General features: G+C 32.8%; 1 protein-coding gene across 1 annotated transcript; it reads right to left on the reverse strand.

Annotated features, from left to right (window-relative positions):
• Nucleotides 1-250: 250 nt before the first annotated feature.
• LOC110095746 (protein trichome birefringence-like 13) lies at nt 251-16,273 on the reverse strand. Its single transcript, XM_020821404.2, has 6 exons — nt 15,827-16,273; nt 15,554-15,734; nt 9,577-9,717; nt 5,641-5,761; nt 2,988-3,122; nt 251-661 (listed from the first exon to the last, which is right to left on the reverse strand). Exons 1-6 carry the CDS (start codon nt 16,224-16,226, stop codon nt 404-406), a joined length of 1,236 nt encoding a protein of 411 aa, XP_020677063.1. The 5' UTR covers nt 16,227-16,273; the 3' UTR covers nt 251-403.
• Nucleotides 16,274-17,235: the final 962 nt, after the last annotated feature.

Genomic DNA, 17,235 nt, shown 5'->3' on the forward strand with positions numbered 1-17,235 from the left:
TTCTTAAATCATTTCAAAGTCATTCCAAAGCTTACGAAATCCTACTTGAACTAAATCTTTGGTGCATCCAAAGAGCCCCTAAGAAAGCAAGTTTCCAAGCATTTTTTTACTACCATACAAAATAAAACTATCAAATTAATATAAACTATTTTATAAATTTGCTAACAAACTCATGAAGTAATTAATAAAGAAGCTGTGCACATCAAAAATTGAATCTATTAACATATTTCTCATAAAAAAATGAACTTGCTTTCAAAAAATAATAATAATAGACACAACTTTGTGTAAACTTACACATAATGTTTAAATTTGGCATATCAGCCTCACCAATGAAACTCCTAAAAGCTAAAGACAAAAATATATATATATATAATAATAATAAATCAATGAGTAGTTGAAACTATTAAGATTTCAAGTTTTCTAAAAGTGAAATGAGCAAATCAATCCACGAGTCTGTCAATCCAGGGAGGCACCAATGCATACAGTCCTCATGCTTCTTTCCTCCTGTGATTGAAGGATGGGCATCTGCCCTGAACTCGCTCATATGAGTTATATTAAGAATGTGAAAGCTGGACCCTTTAAGTGCCTTCATGAGATGTTGATTCACCAAGCGAACCTCCACATTCGTTCCATTTTTCTCCAAACTAAATAAATCTTCAACCTGATTCAAAAGATTTGAGTATAAGCAAAAAACATATATTACAGTTAAATGTACTAGGGATCATAATGATGCAGTTCAAATGACTTGAAGAACTAGTTATTTTATTCATGTTTTATTTGGGACAGTTTTTTTTTACTTTTTCTTAAAACAGCTTTTTAGTATAAAATTTTTAATTTTTTACTAAAAATTGTTTTAAGAAGCAGTAAGAAAGTCGTCCCAAATGAAACCTCAATTTAAACTCTAGCTAGATCATACGATATGCCTATTAGGCATAAAGATTTAACTTTAAGGTACATATGATATACCAATTGAAATTTGGATGGCCACCAAAAACATTGTAGAACTTTTTTTTTTTTTTATGAATATCCTCTCAAATTATGATTCTCTAATAACTAAATTCCTCATTTGACTATGGATGTTTTCAAGGCTTAACTTGAAGTGGAGAGCGTTGCTAGCAAAATGTATTATAAGGAACCATTCTGATTATGATATGTCATGAATGAAATGATATTCATGATGAGGAATGCCTTGATTTAATATCTTTGTAACCTGGTAACAATTTGATAATAGATGAAATCTACTGATTATAATAATTGTATCAATCATCAAGGCTGGAGTGTTTGAGGATTGAAGACTTAATTTTTGATTATAAACCCTTTCGAAACTCTGACTATGTTATGCAATAACCACCCACCATTTGGGTTTAGAGACATATTTATCACTACCGATCAAGCAAATTTAGTGGTAAGAGTTGCTCCAGAAGTGCAGCTCCTTCTAAGGTTTTTATGAAATTTTGAGTCATCACTATCGATCCAATGAGTTTAGTAGCAAGGCTTACTCTATCGAAGGGTTGCTACGACAGTGCTGCTCCTTGGATGTTTTTTATACGAAGCATCAGTTTTCACTATCAATTGACAATTTTGCTAGCAAGGGATGCCACGACTACGGGTTGCTCCAATAACTTGCTCTTTGTGAGTGAAGCTAAGATCCATCACCGTCGATCTAGCAAATTTGATGTCAAGCAAATTTGATGTCAAGAGTTGTGATAGGAAATACTTGAGTTCGCAAGTAATCAAAGAGGAAATACTTGAGTTCGCAAGCAACCCTAGCAATAATTGATAAAAACTGTGAGAAAACACACAAGAACATGATGAAATCAATCCAAAATCAGTGGATTATATTAGGGAAATCCAAAGCAAAGATACAATTGATCTTCAATTCGAGAGGAGGATCGTTCTCTCCCAATCTCTAGAAGAAGTTCTAGAGCCCAAGACACCAAGAGAAAAACTCCAAAGAAGTGAAGAACCCAATAATCATGCATAACCCTAACCCTAAACAAGCAATACTATTAATACATTAATTACCTAATTCAAACATTCATAATTCAAATTTTCCCTCTCACCATACCCGCCCAATCCTCTCTCCTCCAATAGCTCCTAGTGGGACCCAATAGTGTGGGCGGCAAGCTCCAAAGGAGGCAGAACATGTCCGCCTCCTATAGACTTGAGCCGGCTGGGCCGGTTCAGGATGAACCGGCCTAACAGGTTGTTTTGGCAAAGGGCTACTATAGCAATGCTACTCTAGCCTTTTCTTCTAAACTTGTCGTTGCCAACCATGCTGGGTAAGGGGAAAAGAAAATGAGCACAATATAAGACGAAGGGTGCTCGAGTCAGAAGCAAGGGTTGAACGAGAAAAAAATTGTTTGCAAACAATTAAAATAAGCTAATATCTGTTTTTTTTTTTTTTTATGTTTTTCAAAACAAATCGGTTTGTCTTCTAAAATAACTAAACTAGACAAAGCTCCAAAGTAGAGCATTATAGTTTGAATTATGTTTTGACGTAGAGCATAGGTACTCATACTACCAATTATCATTTTCTTTAATTTTCACTAGAACCGAAAAAATAAGCCAAGAGATGCCCAAACTCTTGAGGCCATGAGTCAAAAGTTACATAACAACTCGTGATCCATGAAGAAGGTCGTTAGACTAGCTTGGCTACTTTACTCTTTGGCGCTACATTGATAACTTCACACATGGAAAATAATCTAAGTTTAGTTTAACGGGATACATTCAGAATGACTAATTAACTTATCCAAATTACATCATAGTAAAGGAAAAAAATTGATTAAAAATTACCGTACTAATAAAATGTCTGTCACATAATAATTTATTGCAGCCATGATAAAATGTAATCATGCACAACATCTCAAAAGAAATCATGAAAGAAAATTGCCTTTGCAATTGAAGATAACTATGCATATCGCAACCATTGGCACACTTAAATCAAAATATATCAATGGCACAAGTAGAAAAACAGAAAAACTCACTTCTTTTATCCCAAGTGGTTGTACACGCCTACATGAACCACCTTGATTCCACTCACCTCCTTCAAAGTGTCTAGGAGACAGAGTAAGAAAAAACTTGATGCCATCAGACTTCATCCTTTTTTCTATGTAAGATATCTGCAGCATAAAATTTTAAAAATTATAATAATAATAAAGAGACATTTGATTGATGTCTGTTTCACATTAGCGATGAACATACTCTTTGTTTGAAGAGTTGCACATTGAAAAATAGGCGAGATATATTGCAAAATTTGTATTAAATTATGCTTGATTTAAAGCTTAAATATTTAAGCCAAAAATAAGAAAATAATTGTTTAATCTCAATCCATAAATTCCAATGATAGATATATTATTAGTTTCGGACACATGAAAAATAACCAATTAGATCGTATCATGAAAAAAAAAATTCTGATATGAGGAAAAGTGATGTAGGATAAATATGCATGAAATGTCATGTCATAATATTTTACTCGGGGTAGATAACTAAATTTTTATTGGTTTATGTTAGGTTTTATCTGCCTCTGTTTTACTCATCATGTGCAATATGCTTATTTGTAAATTTAGGCAAGTTTGATTATGCACTCTAATTTGTAAGAACTATTATAAATAAAAAGGCCCATATTCAAAGTAATAATAAATTATCATCATTAGAATTTAAATGATGCCCTAAACCCCCTCAAACAAATTGCAACACCACCCCTCTTTTGATCCATATTTTTAGTTTGTGGAATTTAAATTAAATCTCATGCATAAAATCTACCATTTTTTAAAAATGCCCAAAAAATATAAGTCTATTTTATTACTCTTGTATTTAAATACAAGCAAATTTTTAAATTCCCATTTCAAACCTAAAAAATGGAAATAGAAACTATAGAAATTCAAAATATTCCTAAACCTAACGTAATCAACCCACCCCACCCGTACAAAAAATATTATAAAAAAAACTTTTCTCCTGACTTAGCTTGCCCTTTCACCTCTCTCTCATTCAATGCTCGACCCTGGCCCGTCCTCACCATAATCAAACTGCAAATCCACAATAAACTCTATCAATAAAACCATTAATGTAAACCTTAATCCAAGCCATGAACAATGAAAAAGGAAAATACAAAACAAAGAAAAGGTTTATGGATCTCATCAATCTAACCAACAGATATAATGTCTGCTTCATCATAAATCGTTGACTATTCATATAGATTAATTCAATGATTCTAGAATAAAAATTCACTTTTAAGAGATGATTGATTATTTCAAGATGATCAAGTATAAAGTTCTTCTATGGATCTGTTATAGATGGAATTCTTAATCACATTCATCTATCTTCATAGGAATGTAATCCCTTCATCTCTTCTCGGTCGTGAAGGATTCTCCATCATCTCTTCTTCTTTGGGACATCTTCCAAATGAGATGATTTTAAGAACTTTGGCAGAATTGGGAGAAGAGAATGGAGGAAGAAAGGAGGATTGCTTGGGCTTCAGTGATTTTTATTTTTAAATTTGTATAGGGCTAGAGAAGATGTGATTATGCATCAGATTTGGCTGAGTTAAGGTACGGAAAAGAAGTTTATTAGATTTTTTTTTTTTAATTTCTCTTTTTTATTTGATTTTTTAATAACATCAAAAATATAATAATAAATAAATAAATAGAAAGAGATAAAATAGAAAAGAATCAACGACCACTCACATTATTTCTCGTTTCTCGTGAATCTTGGAATGCATTATAGCCTTGCATGTTGACAAATTTTATGTTTTTTCACTTGTGTGATAACCCATGTAATATGGATGTCATTTTTAGATAATTAAACATTCCGAACGAGTCAGCGAAGTCCGTTTAGTAAACAGAGGAAATTCGGACAACTTTGCGCAACTTCAGGTCCGTCGATCGTTGATTTCAATAGTGTTCCCTTGAATCGACCACGAGAGGTCCTTCTTGTGTCAATTCAAAGTCATGAATGCCCTAATTCGTTTCACAAACAAATGACATTTCATAGTTTTGCACAATGTTGAGACATGTTGAACCTATTTCGTGCGGCGTTGCATTAGTTGACAACGTCTTCATCATGATTGCTTGAATTGATTATGCAAAAACATGAAATTCATTAAGTTGTGCTTAATAAAGTCTCAAAACTAAGCAGTATAAGCATATACCACAATTAGGCGCCAGATATTAAATAAATTTATTATAATAATAATAAATAAAGATGTTTTTGTTAAATAGTTGGTCCTTTGATATCCATGAATGATCTTTCACGCTTTTTTATACATTTCTCCTACTTCCTCTACCATGCATGGCTTACCAAGTGATTCAACTACTAAACCACAATAAAAGGGATTCTAACATGGTAAGTTCACAAATTAAGACAGTCTTATAGCCACAACATATTTTAAATGACATAATGGCAATCATCACAGACCCAATTGTTGTGTAGTGAGTATATTTTGAGTAATGATCTAATTGAGGCGGATCTAAAACACTTCATAATAATAAATTAATGACATTGGGAGGTATGGTTTGTTATTAATTTTTGGCAAAATTCTTAGCAAATAGACTGATTCTTATTAATTTGTCAAAGTTCAGCCAAAAAATCAGTGAAATATTTCCATCCTTGATAACTAAAAAAATGAGAAAACAAACATACCATATGTTTCAAAGTGATACTGATGCCAACATCTGGAGATATAGTAGGTAACACAGGCATACCCTTCTCAAAAAATAACATTGGTGACCAAATTGGATCAAACTTTGATGGAGACCACCACCTGAAACATGGCGTTGAAAATATTATCTTTAAAAACTGTAAACTTTGGAGGGAATTTCTTCTAAAAATTTAAATGCCCTAGTCAATAGAAAATGTCTTATTTAGTTAAACTTCTAAAAAATACCCGAAGTAAAAATATGATATATTGACAAAAGAAAATGATACCACAATTGTATCAAATGTATTTTCTATTGTAAAATTAAAAGAGAGAGAGAGAGAAACTACTCATCATAAACAGCATTTAGTTAGAGATTATAAAAACACTTAAGGTTTTGTTAACTATCCTCAACATATGAACGATGAAATTCATGAGTGTATAAATAAGAAGTCCAAAGACAAAATTAATAAAAGGCCACATGTGATATGAATGAATTAGATGAATTTCCCAATATAAATGACTTTTTATATCTTGAACCAGCAAACGATAAATCAAAAATCAAGAATTTCAAGTCAAAAGTTAAATTTTAAAGATGACTTCTATACTTAACAAACCAAAGGTTAAACGATTGTTGGATAAATTTTTAACTTGAATCCCTTTGATGTGGTGAAACAATGAAAGCGTAGAATCCCGAAAAAAAAAAAAATCAATGATGCTAAGAAAGAGATGGGTAAAAGAGTGAATCCCAGTTTCTTGTCATAGGATGTATAATATCAGCATTCCCTTTATTACATTTAAGTATGCTTGCTTTCGGACAATATGGAAGGCATTTGGGCAATTTGGACATAGAATGAAACCTGAAAGCAATCATGATGTTCGAGTTCCATAGTTGAAAAAAGAAGTAGAACACTCCAAATAATCATTGCAATGCCACACAAAAAAAAATTGTTTCGAATAAGGATGCTTTCTTATGACTAATGGTTGAACATCTCCTAATGGGAAAAGTTCAGCAAACTTCTGGATTAAGATTGATGCTAACACTTATTCAAAAAATACCATAAAGATGTTTGAATTGATGAATATGTATATCAAAGTGATTGGACCACATTATGTCATTTAACTGGTCATTTATAATACCATAGAGAATATTCTAGAAAGTAAGTGAACTCACTAGATGGTAAACTGCATTATTGTTATTTTAAAAGTTGTACATTCATTTTGGATAGTTTAGTGATTTGTTGTTAAATGTTTTGAAATATTACCACAGCAAAGTGGTTAATTGAGAAACATCCACACTTATATAGAATTCCATGCACCACTCATTATTTAGATTTGATAATGAAAGATATCTTTATAATTCAAAAACTAAATAGATACCTTGAGAGAGCGGTGGCAGTGCATAATTACATTTATTCAAGGCCATGATTACTTGACTTAATGAGATTACACAGTAATCAAAAGTCTCTTGTCAAGTGATGCGGACATCGGTACGAAGATTTGGCGCATCTATCACAGGCGGCGTCGTAAATCGACAGGCATTATTTAAATTTTCATTTATGTATTATTTTCTGAATTTTAGCTCTTGTTTTATGTATTTTCCTATTTTACCCCTAGGATAGTTTATGTGAGTGTCCTGGCCCAAGGGGCATTTTTGTAATTTTGATTTTCTCATGTTATGGCCTATATATAAGGCCTTAATCTATTGTAAACTAAATAGATACCTTGAGAGAGCGGTGGCAGTGCATAATTACATTTATTCAAGGCCATGATTACATGACTTAATGAGATTACACAGTAATCAAAAGTCCCTTGTCAAGTCTGCTAAGACCCAAATTGTCACTACCTTCTCGACCTTAAAACATTTTAATCAATAACAAATGAATTTTAAAAATGTTCAGATGTAAAGTAATTGTGTTGGGAGCTTATTTGAAGTAAACAAAGGAAAAGCAAGTGCAACAAATTACCTTGAAACAATCATTTAACAATATTATGGTTATGCGCACAAAGAGACCTTTTGTTGAAGGTCCTTCATTGGTGGATATAAATAAAAGTCCCCCGATAGATTATATATATTAGACATTGGATAGAGCCAAAGAAGCAATAATTGCATCTTTTACAAACAAAAATAAGTGTGAAAATATTTTTGAAAACATTGATAAAAGATGAAAAATGCAACTTAGTCAAACTTTGCATGTCTCTACATTTCTTAAATCACGAATAGTTTTTTAATAACTCTAACATTGCAAAAAGAAAATGAAAAAGTTGATGGTTTCTATACATGCATAGGAAAATTAGCTAAGGATGTTAATGAAGAACATAAAATTAGCAATGAGTTTAGTGTATATATTAGAGGTGAACTTTTTTTTCAAGGAAAAAGACTTCTAGATTTATCGATCATGGTAGCCATCTAAAGAGAAAGATGAAAAAGACAAAAGGGCATAGTAAAAATCTAGGGGAGAGAGATTTTAAGATTATAATGACCTAAGTGTCAATGGATTAATAATAAGAAGCAAGTATTTTGGGTATTGATTGATTTACATAATGATCACTGTATAATTATTTTAATTGGATAGCATGGATAATATTCATGTAAAATCTTATTTCATTTAGCATTCAACATGTTTAATTAAATTATTGATTGTTAAGATTGTGTGTGCATAGTATGGGTAAGCTTGTTGTGAAATGAAAACCTTAGAAAGTTCAGGCTAGTTACATGTTATACATGTAAGTCATGTGCACAAGTACTTATCATTTATGTTTGAACCCTAAATGAGGTATTAAGGTTATGAGAGGGTTTGTTTTTCATTTGGTAGATGAAAGAGCTACTCCACCAGTGAGTGAGGACAAGGGTTCAACTCAATATGCGTGGGAACTCGTGAACTCATTGTGACGTCAAGTTTCTCATTATACTTTCCATGTTGGCAAGTTAAGTTCATACATGTGGCAATTATCCAGTTATGCTTGACCTATAATTGTAAGCATAGATATATAGAGGAGAGAACTCGTATTTGTTTCTCCCACAAAATAAAATCTATAAGAAATGATGATGTCAGATCACTATAACTATGTGGAAGGGATGTGTTTCCATCGTGGGGAGTGGAGGCACCTCTTTAATGGTGGAACCCCATATAGAATTTTAGTTTTGTATGACCTATTTACCCACCAAGTTTGGTGGTTACGTTCAGTTGCCAATATGCATTGATTGATTGATCCCCTAACTTCATAAGTGATTATATTAGAGAAACCTTGAGATAATCACATTAATTAGTGAAAATTTATGATTGCAAACTTAATAAAAGATGAATGATTCAGTTATTTGTAAAAGTTGCTAGTACAACATCTTGTTACAGACATGCTATTCAAACTTGGCATTTAATACCTTAAATCTTCAAAAACTTAGTAATAGAGATAAATTACAAAAAGCTAATTTCCAAGCATGTCCAAGGCCTCAATAACTAGAAATAAAATAATTTATAATTCTTTGCAGTTTATTTTTTAATAATAATTTTCTAAATAATGATCCTATTATCATTGAATTTGAATAATAATATCCTAGTTAAGCAGCATAAGCTACTGAGGTAATCTTAATAGTTTAATATTCTTACTCTATGTTTTTTTATTAGTGTTATTCCAATATGTTGTTGTATGGACAATATTGGAAGCGATATTGGGGCATCTAACAACCAAGCTCTCAAGCATTGAAAGCAATGAAAAGTAGTGGCCAATGACCAAATTTGTTTATACGCTACCTATAAATTTTGAAGATCAAAACTACCGAATCCATCCCCATCTTAAATGCCAATAAATAGGTATGTCTTCCATGGCCATATTATGACTCGAACATTTATTAATCATAAGTACACATGTTCTAAGATTTCCATAAAGCATGAATGAAAAAAAAAAACTATAAAAAAAAGTTTATAAAAAATAATCATTACCAATGCCCGGTGTTGAAGATAATGATATCATGGAAGGGAAGAGCCTCTGCCCATGTATGCTCAGGTACATCGACATCTACCCGATAGCCTTGTTTGAAACCAAAAGACTCTAAGGCGCCTCCATTTGAGCTGGCTGACCAACTAATCATAAAAGATATTAAAACCTAAGATGAATAAAGAAAATGTCATAATACAGGAGCATATCTCAAGAAAGTAAGTGCCTTAAAGCTATGTATAAGAATCCACATTCATACCAAGAGCATGTAAGTTGTAACTTCATTTAAAAAAAATTAACGGGTTGGATCCAAAGCCCTATCCAAACAATGAAAGTTGAATCATGACATAGTTCAATGAGGATGTGTATCAAATGAATATAGTATACACTTCTGAAGAAGTTTTGAACACGACTCTGTAATTTTCTTTTATATGTATTTGCTCAAGCATTATGCCATATATCATGATCATTTTTGTTATCCTCCATGGATACTTCTAATAAACTTCAAAAGTAGCTCAAACATTTCTAAAAAATGCAAAAACTTCTATAAAATATTTTAACTATAATTTTAAAAGAGGAGAAATTGATACATTTTTTATACTCCATCATGTTTTAATTATCATAAGCATTTTCATGAATGGATGCATCGTTGCAATTTACAGTTTAATGTTTTGTTGTGCCTGCATATTCGCATCATTTCGCAGTTGGCCCAACATTCATATCATGTTGTTTCATAAGGTTAGATTTCTCACTTTACTAATAGAATAAAATGAACAAAATATTAGTCTCCTTCTAGTTAGAAGTTTGTTAATTACTTGGGACACAATTTTAGAGATGTTGTCATCTGATTAACTTACAATAAATCCAAACATATAATCAATCTGATGTATTATGACACAAACAAAGAACACTGCAAAGATTTGAGATTTAAAGGCACATGGGAGGATAGCCATATAAAATGAAAACTTCCATAAAACGACTAAATAAATCCAAAGTGGATAACATCATCATTATCATAGTTAGCTTCATGCTTAGAGTTGGTTCAACGAATTCTCATTCTCCATTCATTCTTGATGAGGGCTATACAAGATGTTAACTATATTTTTGGCAAATTTCTTTAGACAACTTCTAGCAATTTTAAGATCAATCTACCTCATTATTTCATAATAGTTCCAAATTAATTTTATCTACCCACTGTATTATTACATCTTTTACATCTATCCAACATGTTAAATGAGAAAGAAACCCCAAAGGTCTTGTGCGTAAGAGTCTAAGAATATTCCATAAGTCAAATTGAGTTTGTATTTAACAAGATTATCAATGCAATCAATCAAGATTTATTAATGAGGTTGAGGTTTCCTATACTCACAAGCCCTTATAATTAATTAATTTTCCCAACAAGTAGGTTACTCTCGATTAAAGAAGTAGCCACATTTCAAGCATTTGGAAGTAGGTATGACATATGTTTGTGAGCTATGGTGACAATTATGGAGAACGATTGGTTAACCCTCTCAAATCTCATACTTTCATTATTTAAGATTATCGAATAATCAAATCTCAATTATTAGTCTTTGGTCATAACTTTAAGTCAAACAAATAAGTGTCATAAATACAGACATTGGGCCAAAAAGTGTTACAACCATAAAACACTGAGCCATTAAGCTGATTGTGACTTTTTGGCTTTAGAGTACTGGAACCTCAACTACGATGTGAAGTTGGGTTACTAAATCTAAGGAGTTTCCAAGGACTAAAGGCTAAACCTAAGGGAGAAAGACATGCCTCTTGGGATACCACCTAATATTTGTTTATCTTTGAAGCACTAGCACTTGGGCACATATTTCAAAGTAGTTAATCTTATAGCACCTCAAGGGGTACCACCTAATATTTGTTTCATATCACTCATTCCCATAGAAACTAGTGCAAGTTTTTATATTACCTCATAAGGTGAAAATCAAAATGGATGAAATATCACCCCTTGTGACAAAAGTCAAAACTAACATATCATGCCTTAAGGTGGAGGTCAAAGTAATTACATACCAACCCTTGAAGTAGAAGTCAAAGCAAACATGCCTCCATTTAGAGTACAACAATGTCTTTGCAAATTTATCAATGCAAAGCATTTGAGGACTTTGCTTAAGTATGAAACAGATTTTAGAGCGTTGCATTATAGCACAACCTAGACTTACTATGAGGATTTCAGTAGCATGGATCTATGGCTCCAAGCTGGCAAGGTGGAACCTTAGTGTGGAGGCCATCAAGTAGTTCAGCATTGTCATCAATATCCTATTTGATTTCAAATTAGATTGTGTTAGTAATTAGTTATTATCTTTTTGATTAATTTTATTTATTTAAATCAGAAAATAGGCTGTTAAGTTATTTTATTTGTTTTTTACACGATCCATTCATTATTTGGCTGCTTTACTGACCCTCTTTCTGCTTGTATCCACTAATTTTTTAACATTAGTCAACACTGCCTTCCTGCACTAGTTAAAGAGCGGAAAATCAATTTTGTAGCATTATTTTTCACTGCTCCAGTATTTCTACACTTGTACTAGAGCAGAATTTTATTTTCTGATTATTTACTTCTCCCTCCATTGTTTTCTTCCTATTTCTGATGAAATAAAGCACGGAGCTGCAATTACAACAAACAATCAGCTCAAATCTATACCAAAATTCAAATCTTGAACTCCATAACTTTCTCCCAACCTTATTCTCCATTTTGAATTCAAAATTCGAAGCTTGGATTTCAAATTTTAGGATTTAAATGTTTAATTCATATCTTATCACACTCCTAAACTTCCTCCACAAATCAGGCTACATTCTCCCAACAATCTTATTCTTAACTCTTTGCTCACCTAAAATCAATCCAACCCTAAACAGCATATATGGATTAATCACCCTTATCTATTTGACTGGCTATTAAATGGCCTTCCAGGATTATTTCGCTGGCAATGTATTGCTAAATGGATGCACAAAAAGCATTCAAGTATTTAGATATAGCACTTTGTGATCCTCATGCATAGAGCAGCCAAAGCTAAGGTGCTCAAATCTGCCTCTATACCATACAGCAGTAACGAGTATTTGGATCATAAGCAGGGTCATAGTTTTGTGTTATACTGCAGTGCCACAGCAGAAAAAGACATTGACTTCTGCTATCAACTTTCCATCCGGCTTCAACATCATTTACAACATCTAAAGACGTTGTTCACTGCCTATAGTTCTTCAGTACTCATGCATCATCTGCAAGGCCAAAAAGCTAGAAGAGGTACTTCTCCTTCCGTGTATCTAAGGTTCATTTATTCAATGATGTAATATTAGATCTTCCTTGATTTGCATATATTTCATGTTGGTGTCAAATTGAGTTAAAAGCAGAGGAACTAACCTAGGAAACTCCAAAAAAATGTGGCTAAGTCAATTCCTATATTCCCTAAGAGTTTTAAGGTTGATCAGCCAACTTCTTGATAAGGGAGATAATGGTTAACTTCTCGATAAGGACATTGAATCATTGATCCAAGTACATGAGGGCAACCATGCTGCTGATGAGTAAATTATCAATCTAGCGAGCTAAACATCGACTTCCCAAGAAGGACAAACTTATCAATTCAAAGAGAGGGATTGATTTCCTGATAAGGATCAACTTATTGTCAAGAGATAACAACTTTCAAACAATGACTAACAATCCAGGGAGATAAAGATCGATCAAGGCCAACATATCGAAAAGGGACAAGTTCGACTTCTCGATAAGGACATTGACTTATTGATCCAAGGAGACAAGGGTCCACTTGTCGATGAGGAGTAAATTAACAATCCAAAGAGATAGCCTCTAACTTTCCAAGAAGGCTTGAGTTACTCATTCAAAACATAAGGCTCAACTTCTAGATAAGAATCAACTTATTGCTTCTTATTGATGTAGGGTGATAAAGGTAACCTTCCCACCCACTAAGGACCAACTTGTGGATCAAGAGAGATAATAGCTTCTAAACAATGGCTGGCCTATTGATTCGCGAGGTTAGTACCAACTTCTCAATAAGAATTGACCTACTCATTCAAGGAGATAAATTGTCAACTTGTGATAAAGAACTATTTATTTATAATGAGGAATAAGAGTCAACTTTTTAAAAAGGACCATCTAATCTATCAATGAAAAAAGATCAATCTTCCTGATAAGGATCAAATTATCAATTTTGGGAGATAAGGAATGACTTATCAATCTAGGAAGATGAAGGCCAAAATCCAAACTAACTTGTTAAACCGGAGGATACAAATTGTCTTCCTAATGATCATATTTACTAGCTTAGGTCGATAAATGTTAGCTTCTTAAATCAGCCTCCTTTCATATTGATATAAAAAGATAATAGTTGACTACTTAATGTGGGTGCTATATCACCATTAACAGTGAAAATCTAGCATTTAGCACAAAGGCCTTAATACATATTTTGGTGAAGATCATTTATAATTTCGACCACTTAGGTTACACAAGTATCTTAGGCACATATTTCAGTATGATGTGTGCCGCACTTGTACTTTTTTATTTCCCTTAGGGTATATTAGTGTCTTAGGAAGTGTGTATTGTGAAATATGAGCAATGGAATATTATCAAAGATGGATAAAAAGAAGAATATGACATCAAGATGATGCTTATGCATAAAGGGACCCTTTTAAATCTAGTGGCTCACTAACTTTCATAAAGATAGAGGCTGATATGCAAGGAGTGGTTAGAATCTAGGAATAAGGCAACTAAGGTCAGTAGCAATTGTGGGAGAAAAGGGTGCTAATTTACTCGGACAAATGAAAAAAGATCAGGTATTGTAGAAGTGGGTAAGTATGTTAGGCCTTAATGTGTTTCGATGCATTGTGAGAAATGGAATACCATCAACGTAAGATATAACTGAAGAATATGATAAGGCGATACCGCTAATGCATAAAGAGACCTTTTTAAACCAAGAAGCTCATGGTCTATTCTAAAAGGTACAAGAGGACTAGAGGAAGGTAGTCGATATGAAAGGAGCGGTTAGAATCTATGGATAAGGAAATTAGAGCAACTAGTAATTGTGGGAGATAAGTGTCAATTTTTTCAAACAAAGAAAGAAGAATAAGGCACTGTAACAATGGTGAATCTATTAGGCCTTAGCATATGTTTCAATGCAATATGAGAAATGGCATAAATGAGAGACTAATATTATAGTCCAATGACACTATCACATAAAAGGACATATTTAAACCTTGCAGCTCATGAGCTTTCCTAAAGGTAGAGAACTAAGGTTGTCAATATGGAAGAATTGGTTGGAATCTAGCGATGATATGCTGAAGATAAGGTTTCTAGTTTTCTTAAACAAAAGAAGGACAAGGCACATCGCCTCCAAATTCTTCTTTTTTTATTGATATGCAATAAGAGCTTTTTTAGAAGCCAATAATGCCCAAACAACCCAATTATAATTTCAATGAATTATTTTCAATTTATGTTACCATCAATATCTCTCTAATAATCTCAATTTATACCTCTAATATTTATTAAATATCCAAGCTCCCACTGAGATTCAGAATTACATTACAGCAAACCACATTATATGGAAATCATCAATAAAACTAGCTAAAAACCTCCTAGGTGAAGATGAAAGCTATAAAACTTCAATATTAAAAGAAAAATAAAAGGTCTCATGCAAGGATACCAAATTGCATGAATCATCTCTATCTTTTTCATGTCAATTAAATGCTAAACCTCTAGGCTTTTACCTACAAAAAATGATGTAGACATGCTTCAACAACTATCCATGATAATAAAATGGTAAGTAAAACAGGCAAGGTGCTCTTAGAAGCCATAAACAGATTTGCAAATGCAATAATCTCTTAAAGTCAAAAGCATGTCATTTTGAGCATTTTCTCCCACATAAAACAACTTGTTTTCATATTGTAAATGATAGACTTTGAAAAAGAAGTCAATTCGTGGCAGACAATCATCACAACTCAACAACGCCTCCTTACCTACCATAGCGTGCCAGGAGATTAGTCCGATGATACGCCACTGTTAGGTTGTTGCGCACAAAGGTAAATCCTCTGTCAGCACCCGCAGGCCGCCACTTCCTCACCTCCCCCACATAAACTTTCCTCAACATGCAGAACAAAGAGACAAACATATTCCGATTTAAAGAATCGCCAACAAAACCTGCAGTTCTCAAACCCCTCATTCATCCACAGAAAAACCATAGAAATACCTACTTTTAAAGACTCGAGCAAAGTTTTTCATGGATCACTTGCCTATGCTTTTGTTTCTGAATCGGCGAAGAAAATGGACGGGATCAAGAGGGAGGAGATCGCAGCCCAAGGGCTTCCACCGCCACTGCAGCAGCTCGCGGGCGTTCGATTTGCCGCTGGATATGCAATTCCAACCCTTAAAGATCTCCTTGCAAGAGTTATCATAACGAGGGATGACGGAACTCTGGTCTCGTATCCAATTTCCGTTCGAGTAGTCACAATAGTCTTCACCAGGTACATCTCTCCTTAACGCCGACGGCTGGACACCAACGGATAAACCCTCGGGGGAGAACGAGCGGCGAAGGGCCGAGAATAGGAACAGCGTAGCAATGAATAGTAATAGAGCAAAGCAAGTTAAGAAAGAAGAAGGATGTCTCCTCGCTCCGGTATCAAGTGCAGCCATGAAAGCCACCGCGAAATGGATCGTCGGAGTTCTACGTTGGACAGCAATATAAAGTATAAACGCAGAAAGAAATAAAAAATTGCAAGGAGAACTTTTATAAAAATTATATTATAAAGAATTTAAAAATTATTAATTTTATGTTATATATTAAAGAATTTATATTATATTAATCTTAAAATAAATCTAATTAAAAAATTAAATTAAATTTATTCTAATTTATATTAGAATATATATATAAAATAAACAATTATCGAGAGCTTCACCTAAATATGTCATCTTTGTTACAGCCTATTTTTTACATAATATCATTGCTCTTAGGGTTTCTTTGACATACCTACAGTTTTTTATAAAGGTTATTGTAAAGCTATTGCAGAAAAATTAAATTTTTTTAAAAGCTATTTTCTAGCACAAACAATACTAAAATATAACGAAAATTTTATAGTAAAACAAAATTATAATTATGATCTCAAAAGCAAATTAATAAAAAAGCTATCTAGACAAAGCATTTGTCTCAGGTTTAGTGATTATTTATTTCACCACCCATTTGTCGCGACAACTTTTAACCACTTTTTTTTATACTCCTAAGAAAATTTTATACAAAATAGTGCGTTAGAAAGCAATAAAAAACTATACAAACCAAGCATAAGCTTTATTTGGGATGACTTTTATTTTTTTGTACTGAAAAGCTGTTTTAAGAAGCGGTAAAAAGTTATCCCAAATAAAGCATTAATAAAATTTTATTATAGAAGTATTAAAGTTTCATTTTCCCCCTTTTTCTTTCACCGTCTTCTTCCACGATTTGCCCAAAGCACTCATTTTAGGGCCGCAAGCGAACCAAGTGTTTGACGAGCTACTAATTGCTCGGTTCGATTAAAGCTTATTCGTGATCGTTTAATTTACTAGACAAACAAACATAAACATTTTTTTTAAAATACTCGATCATTAAATAAACAAGCTTAAACAATAATATTTTTAACTCATTTATGTTCATGAACACATTCATTTAATG

Source organism: Dendrobium catenatum, unplaced genomic scaffold (assembly GCF_001605985.2).
Source record: "Dendrobium catenatum unplaced genomic scaffold, ASM160598v2 fragScaff_scaffold_116, whole genome shotgun sequence".
NCBI lineage: Eukaryota > Viridiplantae > Streptophyta > Magnoliopsida > Asparagales > Orchidaceae > Dendrobium > Dendrobium catenatum.